The 22,792-nt window shown below is 27.6% G+C and overlaps 1 protein-coding gene across 1 annotated transcript in view; it reads right to left on the bottom strand.

Moving 5' to 3' along the window:
- The window catches only part of yip2 (yippee interacting protein 2), a 36,556-nt gene that overhangs the window by 5,654 nt on the left and 8,110 nt on the right, over positions 1–22,792 (bottom strand). Inside the window, exons 2-6 of the mRNA XM_075360827.1 lie at positions 22,172–22,338; positions 14,272–14,403; positions 7,644–7,908; positions 5,256–5,431; positions 2,632–2,832 (exon numbers count right to left, since the gene is read on the bottom strand). Coding sequence (XP_075216942.1) covers positions 2,632–2,832; positions 5,256–5,431; positions 7,644–7,908; positions 14,272–14,403; positions 22,172–22,338 — 941 coding nt within the window. The remainder of the gene's footprint in view (positions 1–2,631; positions 2,833–5,255; positions 5,432–7,643; positions 7,909–14,271; positions 14,404–22,171; positions 22,339–22,792) is intronic.

Consider the following 22,792-nt stretch of genomic DNA (forward strand, 5'->3'; position numbering starts at 1 on the left):
TTTATAAAATTATAAAGATCTTTACATACAACAGTATTTCCTTACAGATCAAGTAAAGGATATAAAAGTATCAGGAAAAAATTCTAAATACTATAGAAAAGCTGGTCAAAAAGTAACCGTATTTACAGCAGAAAAAAGTAAACTACAATTAAACCTAGATAACTTTCAGATGTATTGTTCAACAGAAAATGGAAATAAGATTTAAAAAATACAATAATAAAAGGACACAATATGCAAATCCAATATTAACTATTAGAATCAATTAATCGACATCTCAGTTTAACAGAAAGCTTTGTTATGTTTAGAAATATCAATTCAATTATGCAGAAAAATTTCAAAATATTTTTTTAACATTTTTATAACCACCTTTTTTCTTTTTAATGGTTTTTTTTTTAATGAACGGCTATCTAGACTACATTGCAAATAATCAGAAATACTTTATTATGTACAATTTTTCTTAAATAAAAAAAATTTGCTTTAGAAGTAATATTTTGTTGTAATAATGATGACAAAATCAGAAGTAGTACCCCTGATTCTTAAACATTCTTTTTTACCTGTGATGTAGAACAAAATACCACTCCCCATTTGAATCTAATATTATTATCCAATAACAACATTACTTTTAGTCTGATCAATTTCCACTTTGATTCTAATTAAAGATGAAAGTAGAATAGCTTAACTAAAGATAGGAATACTACTTTTATAATCAAGTACAATATCAAATTCATACATACATAAATTAACAAATACTCCTTTACTTTTTAAGAACATCCTTTTAGAAGATATTTCATTTGTGATTGTTAAAATTTCCTTTTACATTTATTTATGAAAAAATAACCAAAACCCAACCTACAGACCAACAGCTTTAATCTTTTTAGTTGACATTACTGTATGCTTGTAACATATATAACTTTTCTCCAACATTACATAAATTCTTTTAGTAAATACATGATGAATGTGCCTTAAAAAGTCACACTGATAATTAAAATTAACAACAGCTCTAGATCCCAGGCAAGAGAATGAACAACATTTTTTTTTTACAAACCGATATTACAATTAAATCCAGACATTCTGCAAAAAGCATACTGAATATGAAGTAAGGATAAGAATTACAACAGTGACAAAAGCCACATTGATGAATTGGTTCTTACTGCATATTAAAGTTAGACAACTATGGTTGCAGTTTTTCAATGACAAGCAGTGGCATGTAGTGTCTAATGGTCAAGAACATATCATACTAAAATAATACATACATATACACTTAACTATATAAAAGAGTACATTTTTAATTGAAATTTATTATATTACTCATCCAATTGTAAATTACATGAAATTGTAAACCGTATGATAAGAGTCAGGCAGATATCATTTCTTCCGCCCAAAAAAATAAAAATTTCTGTAATATAAATAAAACTGTCTTTAACAAACTGATACTGATATCAAAAAAGGTAAGACACTACATTTCTATTATCAAAATCTGTTAATTTAGAATTCTGTTTAAAAAAAAAAATCATGATAGATATAAATAATAGTCAATAGATATACAATCATAGATAATAAACAATGTTTAAGCATTCTATATAATAAGCAAAAAATAGAAACATTTGTTACAAAACTCTTACCAGCCCAATTTTATTTATATGTAATACAAACTACATTTACAGAAATAATATATTTCTTATGATTGTTTGTTGTTTAATAAATGAAATTGGGCCAGTAAGAAATTTGTAATAAATTTTTCTATTTTTTGCTTATTATATGGAACACTTAAACGTTATTATAAATTATTATAAATATTGCATATTACTTTATAAGTGTAACCCTCCATTTTTATTGTATCTGTGGACACACTTATAATATTATTATTAAATGAACTTTTTTTTATTTCTACATCAATTGTTTCAAATAGTTCTAACTGTAGAATAAAAATATCACCAATCGAATTTATTTCTGTTTTATGTAACAAATCTTTGTTGCCACATTTGCTTTGCAACACTTTCCTACTGTTTTCGTGTTTTTTGTATTTTATTAACGGCTATAATCACTTGTAAATTAATACATTTTATTTTTTTTTTTAATGAAGTGATGGGAATTAAAAAAATTGTTTCATCTTCAGTACATTCATTTACATAAGAGCATTTACTATTAAAACAAGCTGTAGTACATTTTCTGTTAAATTTTACTATTTCAAGTATATTATCAAGTTTTTGTATGCTACTTAGTACTATCAAATACTACTACCTAGCAGCGTGATTTGTACAGTGACCTTTAAAAAAAAGTGACATATTTGAGTCCTGCAGTTCATCAAATGGAAAAAAAAGTCTAACAAAATTTGAGGTATTTTTGGAAGTATTATTTATTGCAAATCTAACCGAACTGAAATATAATGTTTTTATGCTTAATTTTTCCCATTTACATTTCACATTAGGTTAGGTAATGTTTAGAACTAAAAACAGTTTGTTGATTGATTTCATCATGCCATCCACTTTTGCAGACTCTTACCTGTGAAGTTCTAATGAACTTTGTGATATTTAATATTAGTTGGTACAATAGTACAGTTATATCATTAAAATGTATCATATAATCAAGAAGTATAGCACAAAAATAAGTATTTATTAAAAAAATACTTACTTCTACTAAATCAATATCATCCAAAGTCTTTCCTGCAGCTTTCACTATATTCGTTATGGCTGGAGCAGGACCAATACCCATAATACTGGGTTCAACTCCCACTACTGAATAACCAACTAATCGTGCTAATGGTGTAAGGTTGTGTTGTTTTATACCTTCTTCATTTGCTAGAACTACAGCTCCAGCACCATCACAAATTCCCTACAATAATAAAAAAAAAAAATTAACAATTGTTTTAACTTATAAAAATTGTTAATATTTTACTGTAAGAGATAAAAAAAATAGCATTTATGACAATATGGGAAAAATTCAACAAATTCTGTAGATTATACAGTGCTAATACAAAATCAAAATCATTTCTGATGGTGTACATCAAACATAGCTAGCACTGAATTGTTAACCTTTCACACAAAATAAATTATATTATTGAAGACTAAGAAAATTGGTATTTTCTCTAGTCTTTCATCGCTTAATAACATTACATCATTATAATAATTTAAAATAAGTAAAAACATATTTTATGGAATTATTTATGAATTTTAAAAATTAGCAATTGATGTCTATCATTTTATGAAGATATCTTTTAGTAATATTTCAATCATTTTCAAAATCGAATAATATCTAATATGTTTTTCATTTTTATTAATAAATATTATATAACATAACTATTTACTAGAAAATAATTATTTTTAAATAAAAAAAAAGACTACAGGATTTCTCCAAAAACCACCACCCACATACCAAATACCATCAACAGAACCAATTCTTTGAGAAATGGTCACCAAATTGAAGGAAGCACTGAACATGTTAATGACACAAATGTCATATGCAGATCCTTGACAAGACCGTCTATGATGGTCCTTAACAGTCAAGCCAATTTGCTAGATGGATAAAAGAATAGCATGACTGATTAATTATTATATAACAACAATTTCTAAGGTACAATATTATAAGAGAAGCTAAACACCCATTCTCAGAGACAAGAAAAAATGAATCGCCCCAACATATTGAAGTATTAATTAGTACTACAGTTAATGCCAGATCCAATTTCATTTTTAACGGGCAACCTTCAGCAATTAGAAAGTTACTAATACTTTATGTAGATGAGATAATACTGATACAATTCAGCGCCAATTTAAATTCAATAAAAATAAGTTCTTTCATAATCACAATTAGCTACTGAACATCTAACTCAGCATAATTTAATAATAAACAATAAAAATAATAAATAAATCCAACTTTATAAGTTCTAAAAGAAAACATAAAAATAATTTTAACATTGTGATAGTAATAATATTATAAAATATTCATCAGATGTGAAGTTCTTCGGTGAAATGATTGATGATAATCTTGCTTAGGCTGTCTGTGTAGATTACATTTGACAAGCTCAAATATTTTTGTTTTTGACTAACATCTACAATTGGTGGTAACAAGAGCAGTACCATGAATTGATAATCTCTTGAAACTGTTTTGGGGGAAATCATCTAAACAAATTATAGAAAGTATTTTCTGGCTACAAAAGAAACTATTAGATATATTGTAGAATAAGAAAATCAGAGATACACAAACAAATATTTTTTAAATCTTCATTAATGCTTTTCGTTCACTGTTAATTCGTAAATAAATAATCAACCAAAAGCAAACAGATTTTAAAATAATTTAGACGCTCACAACTTAAAAAATGGAATAAGTAGGTTTATAGGAGGCTGCAGAACATCTTTATCTGAAACTATTTAAAGTTTAAGATTTAACCATATACTATTGTAAAAATAGAACACACTATTAAATCTATCTTCTAATTTGGAACAGATTCTCAAATCCCAGTTTTTTAATATTCTAGCCTCAACGGTTAGCTACTATAAAGAAAGTCCTCTAAAATTCCTAACCTAATGAACTACAAGATAATGTGAATAGAAAAGGAAGCACCAAATTTGTAAAACCCACACAATTATACATCAGAAGCAGTCAACAGAACTACAAGTTGAAATAACTAACTTGTTTCTCAATGCATGAATCAAATTAAATTTTAAATATGCTGTCACAATGTCTGACAAACATTTAAAAATACATAGGCATCAAAAAGGAAAAAAAATCCAAAGAACTGTCTAAACCATGTAACTGTCAATTATTTATATCATAGTTTCCAATTACCAACAATCTTTAATAATGTTGTTTGAGCGCTTTATGATTATTAATCCATCCTCAGGAACAATGATGTGTTAAACATTATAACTACTTACTTCACATATCATTAATTATACTATATTGAATTTTATAAAAATATAAATATAACAATTGATCGTCTAAAGGTAAAATAAAGTTAATGTTATCCGTCATGTCAGTATGAAGGTCTCAATTGCTATGAAAAATTAATTTATGTAACTGTCTTCATACAGACAAAAAGAAAGTCAATATTATTATGTTTTTTCTCATGATTTACAGAAGCATTCTTGAATGTAATCTAAATTCAGTAACTAAACACAATCTACATTCAGCTCACCTAATGACTGCATTCCAAAACAAATCAATTCACTTAAAATGGTACAGCTTAATAGAAGCATACCAACAGTAATATACAAATTAAAAACATTTTATTTACGTAAACAATACTATTGTATACTTACTGAAGCTGAACCTGCAGACACAACTCCATCCTTTTTAAATACAGTCGGCAGTTTTGCTAATCCTTCAGCTGTAGTTTGTGGCTTGGGATGTTCATCCATATCAACAATCACTTCTTTCTTCTTGTGCAAAATAGTAACTGGTGCCAGCTCAGTAGCAAAAACACCATTATCTTGAGCTATATTAAAAAAAGAGAATTAACAAACAAATCTTAAATATAGGAATATTTATTAAACTCATTTAGTGTTATTCAAAGAAAAGCAGAAATACCTAAATTTTTAAAATTAATGAAAAATTTCTGGACAGGGATGGGAAATTCAGTTTACTGCATTTTCTTGTTCTTATGTTCTGATAAGTGTAATTCATATAAAATCATGGGAATTAAACACAAAAGTAGTTGATTCTCTCGAAAATACATTGTACTATTAAAAATATGCTTACAGAAAGATAATAACAACAGAATCAAATAACGAACTACACAGATTACAGCACTGAGAATATTTTGATGGATTTCTCTAAATATTTATTAACTAATCACTTCTTTTTTTTTCAACTTTTATGGCCATGTTTAGATCACTTTAGTCAGTCCATTATCCAAGTCTCTTCAAAGGGACTATTCAGGACTTGCAGTCCTCCCAGTACTTTTTCATATGTTTCAATCTTGTGCCCTTTCTAATATTGAAAATGTTTGTGTAGTGTGTTTTTCTTGTGAGTGTGAAGCAAGTGTTTTTGTTCTTAATTCTCTTGTTTAATTTTATTTTGCCTGTGATGTCTTCTGGTATAAGGTCAATTTCCTTCAGATTTATTGCAAGTGTACCAGGTTAATTTTTGAGTTTTAGCTAATTTGTTTCTTCTTATTTGGATCAAGGTTTTTTTCATTTAGGTTGTTATTATTTCTCTGAGGTACTTAAACTGGTTACTATTTTGATTTTATTACCATTTATATTTACTTTTTTTAATAATGTTGGTTTTTGGAGCATAATTTCTGTCTTTTTGAATGATATTTTGAAGCCAATTTTATTTGCAATGTTTTGAAGTTCTAATTAAAAAATTCTTGTGTTTTAGCTTTGTAGATGTCATCTGCTAAGAATGCCAAGTCATCGAGGAAACCAAATCAGTTTGTTTTGAATTTTTGGTGTGGTTTTATTTTTGGGGAGCATTTTATTGGGCCATTCTCTCATTATGATTTTCAGAGTGCAATTAAATAGTAGCGGTGAGAATCCATCATCTTGGCGCAGTCCTGTTTTGATCTTAAATGGATCTGAAAGTATGCCTCCGAATCTCACTTCTGACTTAGTGCTTGTGAGGGTCAGTTTTATCATACTAATTAATTTGGGATGTAGTCCAAGTTGTCTAAATTTTTAATAGATTGTCTGTGAATGCAATCATTTGCTTTCTTGAAGTCTACAAATATTATCATCATGACTCGTTTCTTTTTCTGTTATAATCCATTATTAGCTTGTGATTCGTGGATCTAGTCTAGACAGCTCCTCCAGGGTTTGAATATAATCTTCTTTGATTATATTATATTTTTTTAATCTTATTATTAAGAACACGGTATAAGAGACAACTGAACTAGAATTCACAGGAGGGAAATATGTAAAAAAATCCTTTAATACATTAGAATGGTTTAATCCCAACTTAAAGAATGCATCTCATCTTCTTTTCCTTCTACTTTGGCCTTTGTTTGGTCAGCACAATGGGCTTTGACTTTATATTGTTAACACATCTTACACACTTGTCTTCTATTTAATTAACACTTACAAAAAAAGTTTGGCTACAATAATAAAATGTTCATTTTATACATTAATCTACATATGAGTGTTTTGTAATAATTTGATCTCACTATTTGCTATTAAAGGAATTTTCCTAAGTTTATTTACTCTCAATCTGGATTTATAGCAATACTGTTTTCTTTACAAGATTTTAATTCTTCCATACTACAAATAAATTAACAATTATAAACTTACTATATCTCATGTAAGATGTTTGACATTCTGATAGAAAATAAATTTCAAAGGAAAATTACAAATAAGGTGGATTAAGTAAATAAACATCACTAAAAAAACTAATAAAATATACTGATTGCTTAAATAACAATTATTATTTTATAGGATTCACTACAATCATTAGTCTTTAATGAATGGCAACAATAGCTTGTTGTGAAACTACATGTGGCATTGTTTACACAGTGAGCTACGGGAACTAATTTATTAAACATAAATCTGTTGGCATTTCACTTTAATTTCATATCAACCAATTTCCTGTTATGTACTACCTAAAATTTACCAGACGTCAAGGTACTGTCACATTTTAAAGCAATCCCACTTTTCATATCACCTACTCTTATTTAAATTAGTACCAATAATTAAAATTTCCATAAATATTACCTTTCTTCCATAATGTTTGTGATCGCAAAGCAAACTCATCGACTTCAGCTCTTGGTATTTTATATTTTTCAGCTAGTTTTTCCGCAGTTAATCCCATAGGAAGTCCACAGTAAGTATCTGTAAGGCCCACCCATAGAGTGTCTTCAAGTTCAAGTTTTCCACCAAGTGGAATACCAAAACGAATTCCTCGGACAGCATGTGGAGCTTGGCTCATGTTATCAACACCTCCAGTTAATACTACCTTTGAATCTCCAACAAGAATATTCTGAAATAATAATTATAACATATATGTGACTCTATAAAGATCAAATAATACCTAAAAATTGGCGAGCAATATTTACCTAACACTTTTTTTGGTGGTTCAATTGATACAAGATATATTAAAAGTATAGAAGAAACAATGTCTAAGTAATTTAAAAATTAAATACTAATAAAAAATTGTTCTTTTGTTTGTTCAGAGAAAAAACCTTTATCTTTCTCTTACATAATCATTTTAAAAATACATATTTGAAGCTGTACCATCAAAAGTTATAAAATAATTGTTAGAAAATAATAACCTTATATAACCATAGAATACAATAAACGTATTAATAATATACATGCATATAATAAGGTATTCTAATTATTTAACCTTAGATTAGTAAGTTTTCACAATGTATGGAATACAAACACAATAATGAAATTTTTATAACGTAAAATTTTTTTTTTAATAATATGTATCTAAGAGCACATTATAGATATGCAGAATTGCCTAAATACTTTGAATTTAACAAAATACACCTCTCAAGCAATGCAAAATCATCTATCCAAAAGCATCTTTTGGATAGATGATCTTAATCTATCTAAAATACAGTTTCTAAAAATTCCACACAAAGAATTCCTATTCAAGAGTTATAATATAAACCACTGGAATAACCTACCTGCAGATTTTGTAAAAATATTAACTATTAATCTAATGCTCCTAGTACAATACCTACTAACCTATTTACTGACCTCCTAACTAACTACCTATCTACTAACACAGTAGATTCTAAATATTAATCTTTAAACTTTTGAACACTATTTGACAGATTATAACAAAACTGAATATACATAATAACTATATTTAATTATAATAGAATTAGTTTGCAATATTTTTATGATTTATATTCATTATACTCATTTTAATGCTATACATAATTTAGTACTTTTATCTTCATTTCTTTTAAAATTAAATGGCATTTCATCTTCATACATGTTAAACTTTTTTCATTTATTATTGCTGATAAATTTTATACTTTTATTGTTTTTTTATATTCTTGCGCGTGGTGGTCAGTAATGGTATTAATTCAAAATTTAAAAATTTATGTTTATTAATGATATACCAAATCAAATTGTATAGTTAATTTTTTTTTTTTAAACTGCAAAACATTTTCAATCGTTGATCCAGCATTCCTCATGATTAGTCTGCCATTTTCATACTGGCATCAAGTAATCTTTTTGCTGGCAGTTCTTTAAATTAAACAATGAGTTTAACTTCTCGCTAGACAAAGAATATTTTACATAAAAAAAAATAAAAAAAATCATAAGTGATTTATTTTGAAAGATGTGCTTTCTTTCTTCCAACTACAGAAGTTATCAAGAATTATGAATGAATAAATAATTTACTTATTTAAAATCTTAATATAAATGATATGTAGGGAAATGAAAAAGACAACATAAATAAAACATTAGAAGCTACATCAGAAATTTTTTTTTTTTTAGCGAAAAATGTTTCATGTTATCATTGCCCGGAACAAACATATAATATGTAAAACTAAAACTAAAATATTAAAAACAAAAAAGAACAAAAACTTACAACTAGTATCATAGCTAGACTACCACTAAAAACTTACTTAAAGCTAATATCACAGAAGGTAACTTAAAATAAAATATATATATATATATATATATATATATATATTCCTTTAAAAAAGAAAACAAATCAAAAAAAAAATAAATAAATAAAAAATAAAAAGTTTTAAAATTTAAGTAAAAATAAATAAAATTTTCCGAATCTAAGAGAAATGTAAAGGGCCCCTCCTTTTTGGACAACAAAAGAATTTAAGAACTAAAAATAAAATTGTAATAATAATATTAAAATTAGAATACTAAAAATTTTAGCATTAGAATAAACAAATACAACATGAATAACAAAAATTGATTGTTGGTATCAGATGGCAAATAATATTAAATTTTATGAAACATCTATACTTTGTAGGAATATCAATAGCCAGTCTAAACATTTTTGTCATTGCCTAGGATAAGGTGAATTTTCCTTGATAATTTAAATTTACAATGTAGACTGCATAACATATGCAATACAGAAGGATATGGTGCACAGTCAAGCGGCAATCACACCAGATGCATAATTGTGTGTTTTCTGCTGACATCAGATACCCATGAGTAGCTCTGGTATGTCCTAACCACAATCGGCAGAGGACCACTTCCTCTTGGCAAAGATGACAGGGCCACATGATCTAAAGGCATCTGTAGCAAGACAAAGGAAAGCGTAATGTACAGCATCGAGCATTTTAAGCACAATATGAAACACTGAAGAGTAGGCAACACAACCATAATCTTAACAGGAACAAATTAAGGAATAATAAAAACACAAAATACATGATCAATCAGCTCCCCAACTGGTGTTGCTAATACTTACAGTATATCCAGAAGTTTGGAATATTCTGTTTTTAATTGATGTGTTTGACCCATGAAAAAGAGAACTGCATCAGTGCACAGCACTTACATTTGGGAATGCCATATACATGTCATGCACACATGCTTGTGAAGAATGACATAACATTTTCAATTGCTTCTGTCAACTCCCATTGAAGTTACAAAAACACGCTAGTAATTACTCCATTCATATTCATCAAACACTAAAGCAATATACTGCCTGTGAGCATACATTTATAATTTTTGGCAATAAAGTGCATTAAGAATGAGCTAGAAACTATATTTCATTCTTAACCATAGAAGATTCCATACATGCAGACTATTTATTCTGTGAATTTATGCTGTCAGCTACCAGCAGAGTCAACATATAATCACTGACACCACTGGATGTCAAATGGCTCAATGTCTATGGTACTCATCCAAGGAAGAAGTAAGAGCTAATGTTTAGCAGAAAGAGAAAGGGCACTTCAATCCACATGACTGTCTGTCATTGGAATAAATCAATTCAATTTGCCAACTTATCAGGCCCCATTCTAACAGGTAAATTATAGAAACGTTTGTTAAACGTTCACAATGTGGGAAATTCACAAATAATTATTGTACTATTACTAAACAGTATCTTTTATACTTTATTTAGGAGTGGTGATGATTATACTTAAACTAAAACAAAAATAAATACACCATTGTTTTATGTATATATATATATCCTCAGTTGAAATGAAGCTCAATGTTGGTGCAAAGAACCACCAAAACATAAAGCCTAAATGCTTTACTAACCAACTATTAAACCAAAATATTTTTCAATCATAACTTTTTGATGTGATTGTTGAAATCATCATAACAATTACATCAAAAAGTTATTTTTTTTATTTTTTATATAACAATCATGAATAAAGTTATTCGAAAGATAACTAGAAGAACGGGCAATGTAAATATAAAATTTAATGTATCACTTATTTTATCAGTGCTATCAACTTAAGTGAACTATCATTATCATAATTTGATGGCAGATAAATTTATATTTAAATTAATTTATAAATATATAAACTTTTTAAGCTGTAAATTAAATACATCATAATTTGAATATTAAATATATTTGTATCTACATAACATTATTTAACTGTGCAACATTAAAATAAAAATATACACACTAAATAATAACATAAATAAAACATCAAAGTTATTCATAATATACAAATGAAAGCTCCCAATGACTCATTCACCACTAATTGTCTCATTTCCCTAACGGACATAAAGCTGAATTAGAAATAGTTATTCTCAAAATGGTACGGAATGTCTAGGAAAATGATGATCAATAACCCAAAATGTTTAAAATAGAATGCTTGTACAAAAAGTGCTGGAAACTTATGACCTAGAACCGATGATCTCCAAAGATTACCAATGATTTCTTTTCCTTATTCACACACAAGGATGAAAAAGAATATTTACTAATCTGTGGATACATAAAAAATTTAGCCTGAAATTTAGATATCTAAATAGATATATATGATTTAGGTATCTAATTTGGTCTGGTTTAGATATATTTCTAAAATTCTTGACATCACTTCTCCATGTTTCTCTTGAACCATTCCAAAAATGATTAAGCTAAGTTCGGAGTAGGTTTCATAGTTTCTTATATTATGGGATCAAATTATAATAGAACAATCACAAACCAACCATAATTTTTTTTTCTGAACCTAACTAAAATTTGGTTCAGATTGAAACTACAAAACAATCTGTAAAAAAAATTGGGCATCTAGAAATTCATATCAAAAGCAAACAAATGCTTTTTGTAACAATCAATAACTTGTTTTCAGAGAACTATTCAAATTATTAAGAGATTGAGCCCTGAAAATAGCAAATAAGTAATTACATAAGTATTCAGATTAAGGTAGTATGAAAAGTTTTAAAGTTTACTTAGAGGGCTCTAAGGAATTATAAAATATGATTACACAAAGGCAACAGAAGCTGGTAGAGTTCTTCCTAACAACTTGTAACTGAATTGTGAAGTATACAAGAGTTCAGAAAGTTTAAAGTAATTACCACACCTATGTGCAGAAAGTGTACAAATAACACAATAATCACCAAAGTTGAAAAAGGAATAAATTATAGATCATATTAGTATGATTACCCAACCTTTTTACCTCCTTGTATGAGGTAAAAGAAGTATTGTGATCGTGAAAAATTTTGGTTTCCAGATTTCAATGGAAATATCCATTTTGACCATCCCTGAAAACATTTTGACTAGTTTCGGTGACGTCTCTATGTACATATGTATGTACGTATGTATCTCGCATTACTTAAAAGCTTTAAGCCATAGGAATTCAAAATTTTGGATTTAGGACTGTTGTAACATCTAGTTGTGCACCTCCCACTTTTGATTGCAATCAACTGAACCAAAAGTATCCAAAAAGCCCAAAATCCCCAAAAATTTGAATTTTAGATTTTTTCTTTATTGCACTAAGCTCTCATTGAGAGCTTTTCAACAATATATCATAAGTGGTACTTATTTTCATTGGTTCCAGAGTTATAGCCAAATAAAATTTTAATTAATGAAATATTTGGATCTTAGGGGAAGGCACATCGGTTTGAATCAGACTTCATCTCATTTTTTTTTACCTTTTTTTTAATTTAAATATATTGATTTATTAATAATTATTAACCTTTTATTGTAAACAAATTTTTACAATGAATAATAATTCAATAAAAAAATTTAAAAAAAATAGAAAAAATATCCGAAAGTTTTAATGAAATAAAATTTGATGTAAATTTCATTATAAAAAAATGTGAAAATGTAATTTAATATGCATACAAGGAAGTCATGTGTTGTCCACATCAGATGTTCTCAATTGACAATTCAAATGAAATAATCTCAGCCATCCTTAACAAAATAGTCACAAAGAACAGAACTCTAGTATAAGGAAAGAAGAGGAATAGTGAATGGGAAAAAGAAGTAGAAAATGTAATCAAGAATGTGACGCTTTGAATAAGTGAGGTTATTCAGAATACAATTAAAAATAAGCTTCAGAAAGAATAAGCATAGATTTCCTAACTCCAGTTGACATTTTTAACAAACTGAACAGAAAATAAAATTTTGGGAAAGTAGCTTACTATAAAATTATATGAAAACTATTACAGAGTTTCCTATCTTTAAGAGGATGAAAGTGATTACAGTATTATGTATTTCCAGTTTATATTTTACAACAACTGGAAATACCCAACAAAAATTTTACATTAAGAATACAACTTTAATATTAGACAACACATTATTCTCATACATACATTAACACATTATACCCACAAATTGATCTTTTAAACTGATTTTATTATAAAAATTCCATACTGACTTACAAATAAAAATTTTTTCTTGAACTCAAAGGAGAAAGAAAACTGGAAAGGAGGCTTAAAAAATTTAGTATTCTTTTATTCCAAGAATGGTTATTTCAAATATAAAGAAAAGAAACTTTTTAACCACCAAATTACAGTAATTATAACAATAGTTTATTAAAGTTCATAGCAATAGTAAAATTAATAACTGTAATATGTAATAATATTTTCTAATCTGTATAATCCAGAATAAATATTTTTTTTTTATAACTATTGTTAAAAAGAATTATTACAAAAAGAATTGTTACAAGAATTAAAATAAAATAATTAACATTTCATGTTAATAATTATTTACTTGATACTGATATAATTCTTTACAAAACATTTTATATTAATATTTGCTACGTAAACTGTTTATAGTTTTTATTTTGATCTCATTATTTATAGTGTGTATGAGACACACCTGTGTACACTACAACAATAATAAAATATGGTAATGCACAAGAAACAAATATTTTTTTAATATAACAAAAATATATCATAACTTAATAGCAACCAATATAATATTACAAAGTATATATTAAAGAGAACAGATTATACATACCTGAGCTCCATTAACTATAGACTGAAAACCAGAACCACATAATCGGTTAACACCAAGAGCTGGTCTATCGATTGGAATACCAGTTTTTAATAAAACATGACGAGGCACAAATATGCCATCTGAAGAGGAATTCTGAAAGAAAAATAAAGAAACACATTTTTGTAATTGCACAATACCACTTACAAACTTGATAAGTTTAGTGAGGAACTTCGATTTAGTGGATGCTCAATTAATTGAGTAGTTTACTGATACACCAAAAACCACAAGACAACTTGGGTTTTAATTAAGCATTTTTCAATACATCATGGATTTTTCCTTGAGGTTTACAAATTTTAAATGAAAATTAACAAATAATAACAAATTTTCTAACAAGCATTCTGATTACTAAGGTAGTTCTTATAAGTAAACATAAGATTAAAAATAAATACTCATTACTATACATTTAAAAAAAGGCCAATTTTATAAGCTTTAAATGTAAATCCAACGAAAAAGAAAATAATTTAATGTCATGGTAAACTCTCTTGGGAAGAAAAGTGTTAATTATATTTACAAAATGTAAATAACCTCAAACATTACGATGATGTTTGCTGTACTGAATATATTTATGTCCTGTATGAGCATTTACAGTGATGCCTTATTTTCCTCTGGATTTCCCTTCTGTGCAGAAAGTGTATTTTCCACCTAACCTTGTTTATTTTTTTGTTATACTGAATAATTTTAAAGATTAAAATCTGACATTAGAAGAATTAAATTTACATTAGACCTGGGTAAATGGTATTGCACCATTTGAAATAAAATTTAGGAATAGTTCTATCAATGATAGTCAGAAGAAGTGAAAGCTAACAAAATACAGGTGTCCTGTAACACACCAGAAGGAACATGAATACTGGACAATGGGAACATGTAACACACTAAAATTACTACATTAAAAAATATCACAGCCATCATGTTAATATGTTGTCTTGAGGATGATAAACAGATGAGATTAGATAAACATAATGGTGTGATAAGACTAAAAGAAAGCTATTAGATATATATATTATAAGGATGTACGTACTATCAGTAAAATGAAACAGTGTTTTTAAATTTTACAATCCTAAATCTTTCATTAATAATAATCAACGGACAGACCTTGTAAGAAATTTAGACACAAACTGTAATACAAAAAACTGAAATTGTATGTTTGTCAAAGTCCATACAGAAATATTATTTGAATATAAGCCATATTTTTTTACAGGAGCAAATTCACAGCAACATTAATATAGTACCTATTAAAATAGAATATTTTTATAAAAAGGAATATTTTTATAAAAGAATATTTTTTTAAAATTAGTTTTTAAAAAAAATGCTTTTACTTCACTGAAGAATTCTATTCCTTTTCCAATAACAAGTAAACTAGGATTATGATTAGATTTCAGTTCAACTTCTCACCTGAGGATAACAAAACAGTATTTTTTTTTTTAAACTAGAAGACATAAATAAAAATTAGAAGATTAATAACTGTACATTATAGTGCATAAAGAGAGGGTCAAGGCAACTTACAAAATCACTAGCAATTAATAAAAAGAAACATAATGTTTCAATAATACTGCAAATTATGTTAAATTCAGTAACGATTTTTATTTTTTTATCTAACTAACTATCCAGGAGGAGTATGATGTAATTAATATTTCTATTAATACAGTGTTTGTATCCTGCAACTCCAGAGAGTTGTACTAAGTTTAATAAAATAAATATCAAATGATTCATGACAGTGAGTAAATAAAAATTTGAGAAAAAATAAATTTTAGACAGTACACATACACACAATTTTTCCCCCAGCTGAAAAATTAGTTTTTTTAATCGATAAGTAAAGTGTAAATCAATAGTATTTAGATATGATTTCAATCGTATCTATTTATAGAGTCCCCCTATATTAACTGGTCAGTTAAAAACTCATAAAGAGTAGATAACACATACAAAATTAATTTTAGAATTGCTCAATCCTATTTATAGCAAAAACAATGGGCAAAACACTGCAAAAATACAAATGAATCTATAACACAAAAAATGGTTATGAATAAATTAATTAAATAATTTCAAGCTATGCAAAAATATTAAAGTGCAGATTTTTATTATACCTGAAAATGATGCAATGAATGTAGTAAAAATAACTTAATAATTATGTACAATAGCACATAATTTACGTAATCAAGATTATTTTGGATTTAAGAGGAAGTTTTATCACTGAGGGTTTGCTGTTTCCCATTATATTCTACATTATCTCACATAAATTTAAATTTTCATTATGATCATACTTAGTATTATTCACACATATTGATGTATGTATAATAACATTAACATAGAGTTATTTTATGTTATCAATAAATTAATCATTTTTAAGAATAATAATATAAAAATTAAATACAATATTATCCATAAAATATTGTGTCCTTTAACTGCAAACTTAAATACACATATGAACAGAAAAAATCACATGATTATAATAATTTAGACATTAATATGAAAGTAATAAATGATAATAAATTCATAAAGACAAATACAGAAAACTAAACATTAATATTACAATTCTTGCACCATCAAACCAACCTTGGATACATAAATACACAGAATAACATGACTATTGCATTAGATATTTACACTAACAAATTTGTTTTCTCCAAGAAAATTTCCAGCTACTGCAAGGTCTGGGTGTTAGTGTACAGGCAAATGCAATTACTGTAACTGGTTTGCCAGGCCTGACATAGTGGAAGACATAATGTAATGTAAGTGTAAATGTACTGGTAAATATGTAGCCTGGAACACTCAGGTTGACCCCTCAAGATGTGTGGTTAATTGAAACCCGACCAACAAGGAACACCAGTATCCACAGTCTAACATTCAAATCCATATAAAAGCAACTGCCTTTACAAGGACTGGAACATTAGAACTCTCAACTTCCAAAATCAGCTGATTTTGCGACAAGTTTAACCACTAGACTAACTTGATGGGTTACTTACACTAACAATAATGAAAATAAATTAGAAAGTATAGAAAACACAATAAATTAAAACAAAATATTGTGACCCATAATGATTAAAACAGTAGTTTTAAAAATATTAAGCCTGTCAGTGTCAGGGAATGCACCTTCCTCTTTATGAAACTAAAAATGACTTTTTTGGAACTTGTTGGTTATCACACCACCACTTTTTTATGCAACTTCTTTGTCAAAAAACATTACATTAAATATATTATTACAATGTATTAAACAAAACATCTGTCTGTTAGCAAGCAAAGCGAGTGTAGGTTATTTGTTTAGATTATGTTGACTCTGTGTACTGATGAATCATAAATATATCAACATAACCTAAACAAACATAACTACGTTCGCTTCACTCACTAACCTCATCAAATTAACATTAAATAGAGTATTATGAATAAATATTAATTAGATTAGGTTAGCAAGCAAAGCGAGATTAGGTTATGTTGATATATGTATGATTCATCATCATACGTACATGGAAGTCAACATAATCTAAAATGTTTTTTCACTTTTATTTTTCATAAAAAAATGTACTTTTCCACCATAAATAATCTTTATTCAATTTCTCATGAAATCTGAAGAAGCTGCATCAAAAAAAGTGATGGTAGAATAACAAACAAGTATCCTTTTTTTGCCTCCAATTCTATAAAAGGCATTTGTACTGCCACTTATATATATTTTTTTAACTCTATTCTAATGCAAGAGAAACTTGCATTAGTGTTTCTAAATTAAATTTGAATTTTTCTAACTTATCTTCATTTTATTCATCTTAACTTGCACCATTTTGTTCAGAATTAAATTCTCTACAAGTTTTGTTTAAAAGTTTTATGTATTTATTAACAATTTAAAAAGTTATTGTACATCAAACATAAAAAAACACGGTTTTTTACTCCAATTAATTTTTCACACCCGATTTCACAAAAACTACTGCAAATGCATTTCTGGGACCTATTTTATTTAATTTTTCAGGTCAAAAACCTTAATAAATCACTAATTCTATCCCTTAATATCCTAAAAATTGCATTACTAAACAGCAAAATTTACATATAAGCTCATTATATTATTCAAAATTTCAAAATATAAAACACAATTTCAAATAAAATAACAAAAAATTAAAAGAATATGTTTTAATGTAATAGATGTAGAACTTAATAATTGAAAATGCAGGATACCGCAAAAACTAGTTATTAGAAAATAATACAGTAAGTTTAACTTAATTGTGTTTTGGTGGTTTATATTCATACACAATATGTATGTTTAGTATAGGGAAAATAGTTAATTACATATTACAATTAAAACACAAAATAAATATATATCAGAACCACACTACCATATTACTGCAACCTTTATTTTTTGCTATAAGTAAATTATAAACAATATTAATGACTTGATAATGAGCAAAGAATTAAAAGTCAGAATAAAAGATTTTTTTTCTAAACAATAATAATTTTTTTTTGTTCATTTATTGCACCTTAGAAATGTATTTTGCTTTGAAAATGTTGTATGTTCAATAGACTAATAACAGAAAAAGAGAATATTTGTGCTAGAATATTGTTCTTTTACTTATCAAACATTCTGTAATTTTCATTCATTAAGCAATGATAAGCAAGTACGAGTATCAATCATGCAGAAGCATACTTTTCAAACTAAAAGAAAATAAGATTAATAATCACACAAAAAATGGGACACACCTAACTATTCCATAATTTTCCCAAACAAGATCCATGGTAATTAGTCTTTTCAGTATAATATTAAACTACAGTTAAAAAAATTACCAGACCCAGTTAAGCATCACATTTTTCACATTCTATAAAATTCATTAACATCTATCAAACATTTAAAAACAAATATGCTAATACAGCTTATAAACTAACCATGAATTACAATTAACATTAATAGAACACTTTAATAAGCAAAATGATTATCAATTAACAGTTGAACCAAATAAAATAAATCAAACATGATCCTATGTAGACAAAATCTTTATAATATTCTGGGAATTTTGTACAATACTTATAAACTTATTTTTAAACAAAGTCTTACTACAAAATTAATATTTATCACAAAAAAAAATACAAAACAGAAGGCAATCATAAGATAGATGCATGATAATAGATAAAATTACTTTTTTTAGTCCAACCCTCTCTCTAAACATAGTTTTAGCAAATATGTTTAATTATTTTACAGTAAATGTTTAGAAATGAGTTTAAGAATGATAACCTTCACAATTATCTATTAAAACTAATATAAACTGATCAATCTGAATAAAGGTATGGTAATAAAATAGAATTAAACTTTATTGGGTGTTTCAGAAAGGAAAGACCAGCAAAAGAAAGCTTTCTCAAAAAACAAACAAGTAAAAAGACTTGGCAACCAAATTTGCTTTTACGTGAAAATAGTCTGAATTTCTTATTAATACTTACTATTTCTGAGTAAATTCTTTTCTTTCACATATAAAATTCATTATTTTTATCTTGTTTCTAATTTATATCATACAATATCTTGAAAAATGACATGAGTTTAACGTGAGTCAAAAATAACTTTGAGTTAATGTAAAATACATTATTTCACATAGGAATATTCCTCAATTGTAAAGACAAATAGCTTAAATTTATTTATTTCACCAAATTACTCTAAATAAAGCCAGTTCCTGTAGGAACTACAAAACAGTTCCTATAAGTTAAGGTGTAGCATAAGAATCAAGCAATAGACCACCGGTACCAAGTAGCAATAGACCACCGGGTTGGTCTAGTAGTTAACATGTCTTCCCAAATTAGCTGATTTGGAGTCAAGAGTTCCAGGGTTCAAGTCCTACTAAAGACAGTTACTTTTATATGAATTTGAATACTAGATCGCTGATGCCAGTATTGTTTGGTGGTTGAGTTTCAATTAACCACACATCTTAGGAATGGTTGAAATGAGACTATACAACTCTACACCTCATATACGCTCATACATATCATCCTCATTCATCCTCTGAAGTAATACCTAAACCATAATTCCCAGAGTCTAAACAGGAAAAAGAAAGAAAGGTGTAGTATAAGAAAAGAAAAAGCTGGAAGGAAATTGTCTAAACCGTTTAGTTAATCTCCTTCAAGCTTTCCCTTTGCATATCCTCCATCGTTAATAAAAACACAGAAATTGCTGAACTCCATTCTGATACCTTATACCTTCTACTAGGCAGTATAGCAGTCACTGGATCCTAGTAAAAGGTAATAAAGAAGCTTCTGAGATTGTTCAGATACTCTGTTCCATCTCAGGATCATATTTAAAGTCCAAACAGTTAAATAAACCTAAGCTTTCTACTCTTTCTTTAATTTAAATCTATTATAATCTTTCTTTCTGCTAAGAAAAAAACAAAGTTAAAAGCTTTCTTATTTCAAAAAGTACTGAACTAAAAAAAATAATTTAAGTACTTTTTGGTGGTAATTAACAAACTACTTATTTAAGCAAATCATACAAAAGAAACATTGATAACCTAATTATACCAGGTGTAAATATGAAACCGGAATTTGCCCATAGATGGCTCTAGCTGTCAATGTAGTTACTGTCAAACCACATAATTGGCACCAAATGACAAATATTTTCAACTCACAACAATACAAGTTTCATACAACAGCATAATTTTAATAGCATTGAACATGTCAAGTCTGCACGATTTGCAGACAGCATTGATTTTCTCTTACCATTTAAAGAAAACTGCTGCAGAATCGCATCGAATGCTTGTCGAAGCTTACAGTGAGCATGCTCTTGGTAAATCACAGTGCTTTGAGTGGTTTAAAAAACTCAAAAGTGGCGATTTTGACATGAGAAACAAAGAACGTGGAAGACCACCGAAAAAGTCTGAAGACAGCAAATTGCAAGCATTGTTGGACTAGGATGATGCTCAAACACAGCAACAACTCATGAATCAATTAAATGCAACATGAGAAGCCATTTCCTTATGTTTGAAAGCCATGGGAAAGATCCAAAAGATGGGAAAATAGATTCCACATGAACTGAATGAAAGCAGCAAGAAAAATGATAAATCACTTGCGAAATGCTGCTCACCAGATACAAAAGAAAGTCATTTCTCCATTGAATTGTGACAGGTGATGAAAATAGGATATATTTAGAGAATGCTAAGCGTAAAAGATCATGGGTAACTCCAGGCGATCCATCAACATTGATTGCAAGGGCAAATCACTATGGAAAGAAGACAATACTCTGTGTTTGGTGGGATCAAAAGAGTGTGATCTATTTTGAGCTGCTAAAACCTCACAAAACTGTTAATAATGCACCCTACCGACAACAAATGATTGATCTGAATAAAGCATTGCATGAAAAACGACTAGAATATCAAAAAAGGCAACACAAAGTGATTTTGCTTCATGATAATGCACCATCGCACACAGTAAAACCGGTCAAGGAAACAATTGAGGTGTTCAGTTAGGAAATACTTTTGCATGCAGCTTAATCACCAGACTTAGCTCCGTCTGACTACTATTTATATGCATCAATGAGACACGTACTTGCTAAGCAGTGCTTCACTTCTTATGAAAATGTGCGAAAATGACTCGATGACTGGTTTGCATCAAAAGAGCAACAGTTTTTTTGGCATGGCATTCAAAATTATCAGAGAGATGGGAAAAATGTATAACTAGCGATGGAAAATATTTCTAATAAAATATTTTTTATCCTTTTCATACAATAAACATGTATTTCCTATACAAAAATTCCAGTTCCATATTAACACACCTGGTAGCAATAAATGGCTATGGACTTACAAAAATTCTGTGCAATTATACAAAATCAGATATGACTTGTAATTTCAATTTCTTCTTAAGAAATGAAAGATTATATATTAAATAGTATTAGCACAATTATCAGATTACTTACTGCAAGAACATTACCAATTACAACAGAATCAATAGCTTCCGGTTTAATATTACCAGCAGCTAATGCAGCCTTTGCAGCAACTTCTTGTAATTCAACTGCGCTTGTTTTAACAAATTTCCCACCATATGTACCAAATGGTGTTCTTTTGGCAGCAACAATGAAGATTCCTAAAGTTTAGAATACAAACAATAATCTATTAATCACAGAAGAAATCTTAAGAAGGTAGTGAAAGTTGCAAAAGCTTTATTATGACAACATAGTCTACACAAGAGATTGTACTTCCTATTGTGGTTAACAATACAGAAATTAAAAAAATACAAATTATCCAGTATATAAATGATAATTTTTTTATTATTCTACAAATATTAATAATACTCATAAGAATCAATAAAGTATACACACATATAATAACAAGTTATTACTTAATAATGATTGACTTTAAGAAAAAATGATGTTTTAAGTCAGGAATATTATAAAAAGCAATTCTGCATCATTGTATCCATCCTGAAGTTGAGTTTAAGTCCTACCGCCACAAAATATTTTATCACAGTAAAATTTTTATTAATATATTTGGTAATAATGAACAGTTTAGTGCTTGTATTTATCTCATAGCTGTAAATA

This window comes from Lycorma delicatula, chromosome 3 (assembly GCF_047948215.1).
Source record: "Lycorma delicatula isolate Av1 chromosome 3, ASM4794821v1, whole genome shotgun sequence".
NCBI lineage: Eukaryota > Metazoa > Arthropoda > Insecta > Hemiptera > Fulgoridae > Lycorma > Lycorma delicatula.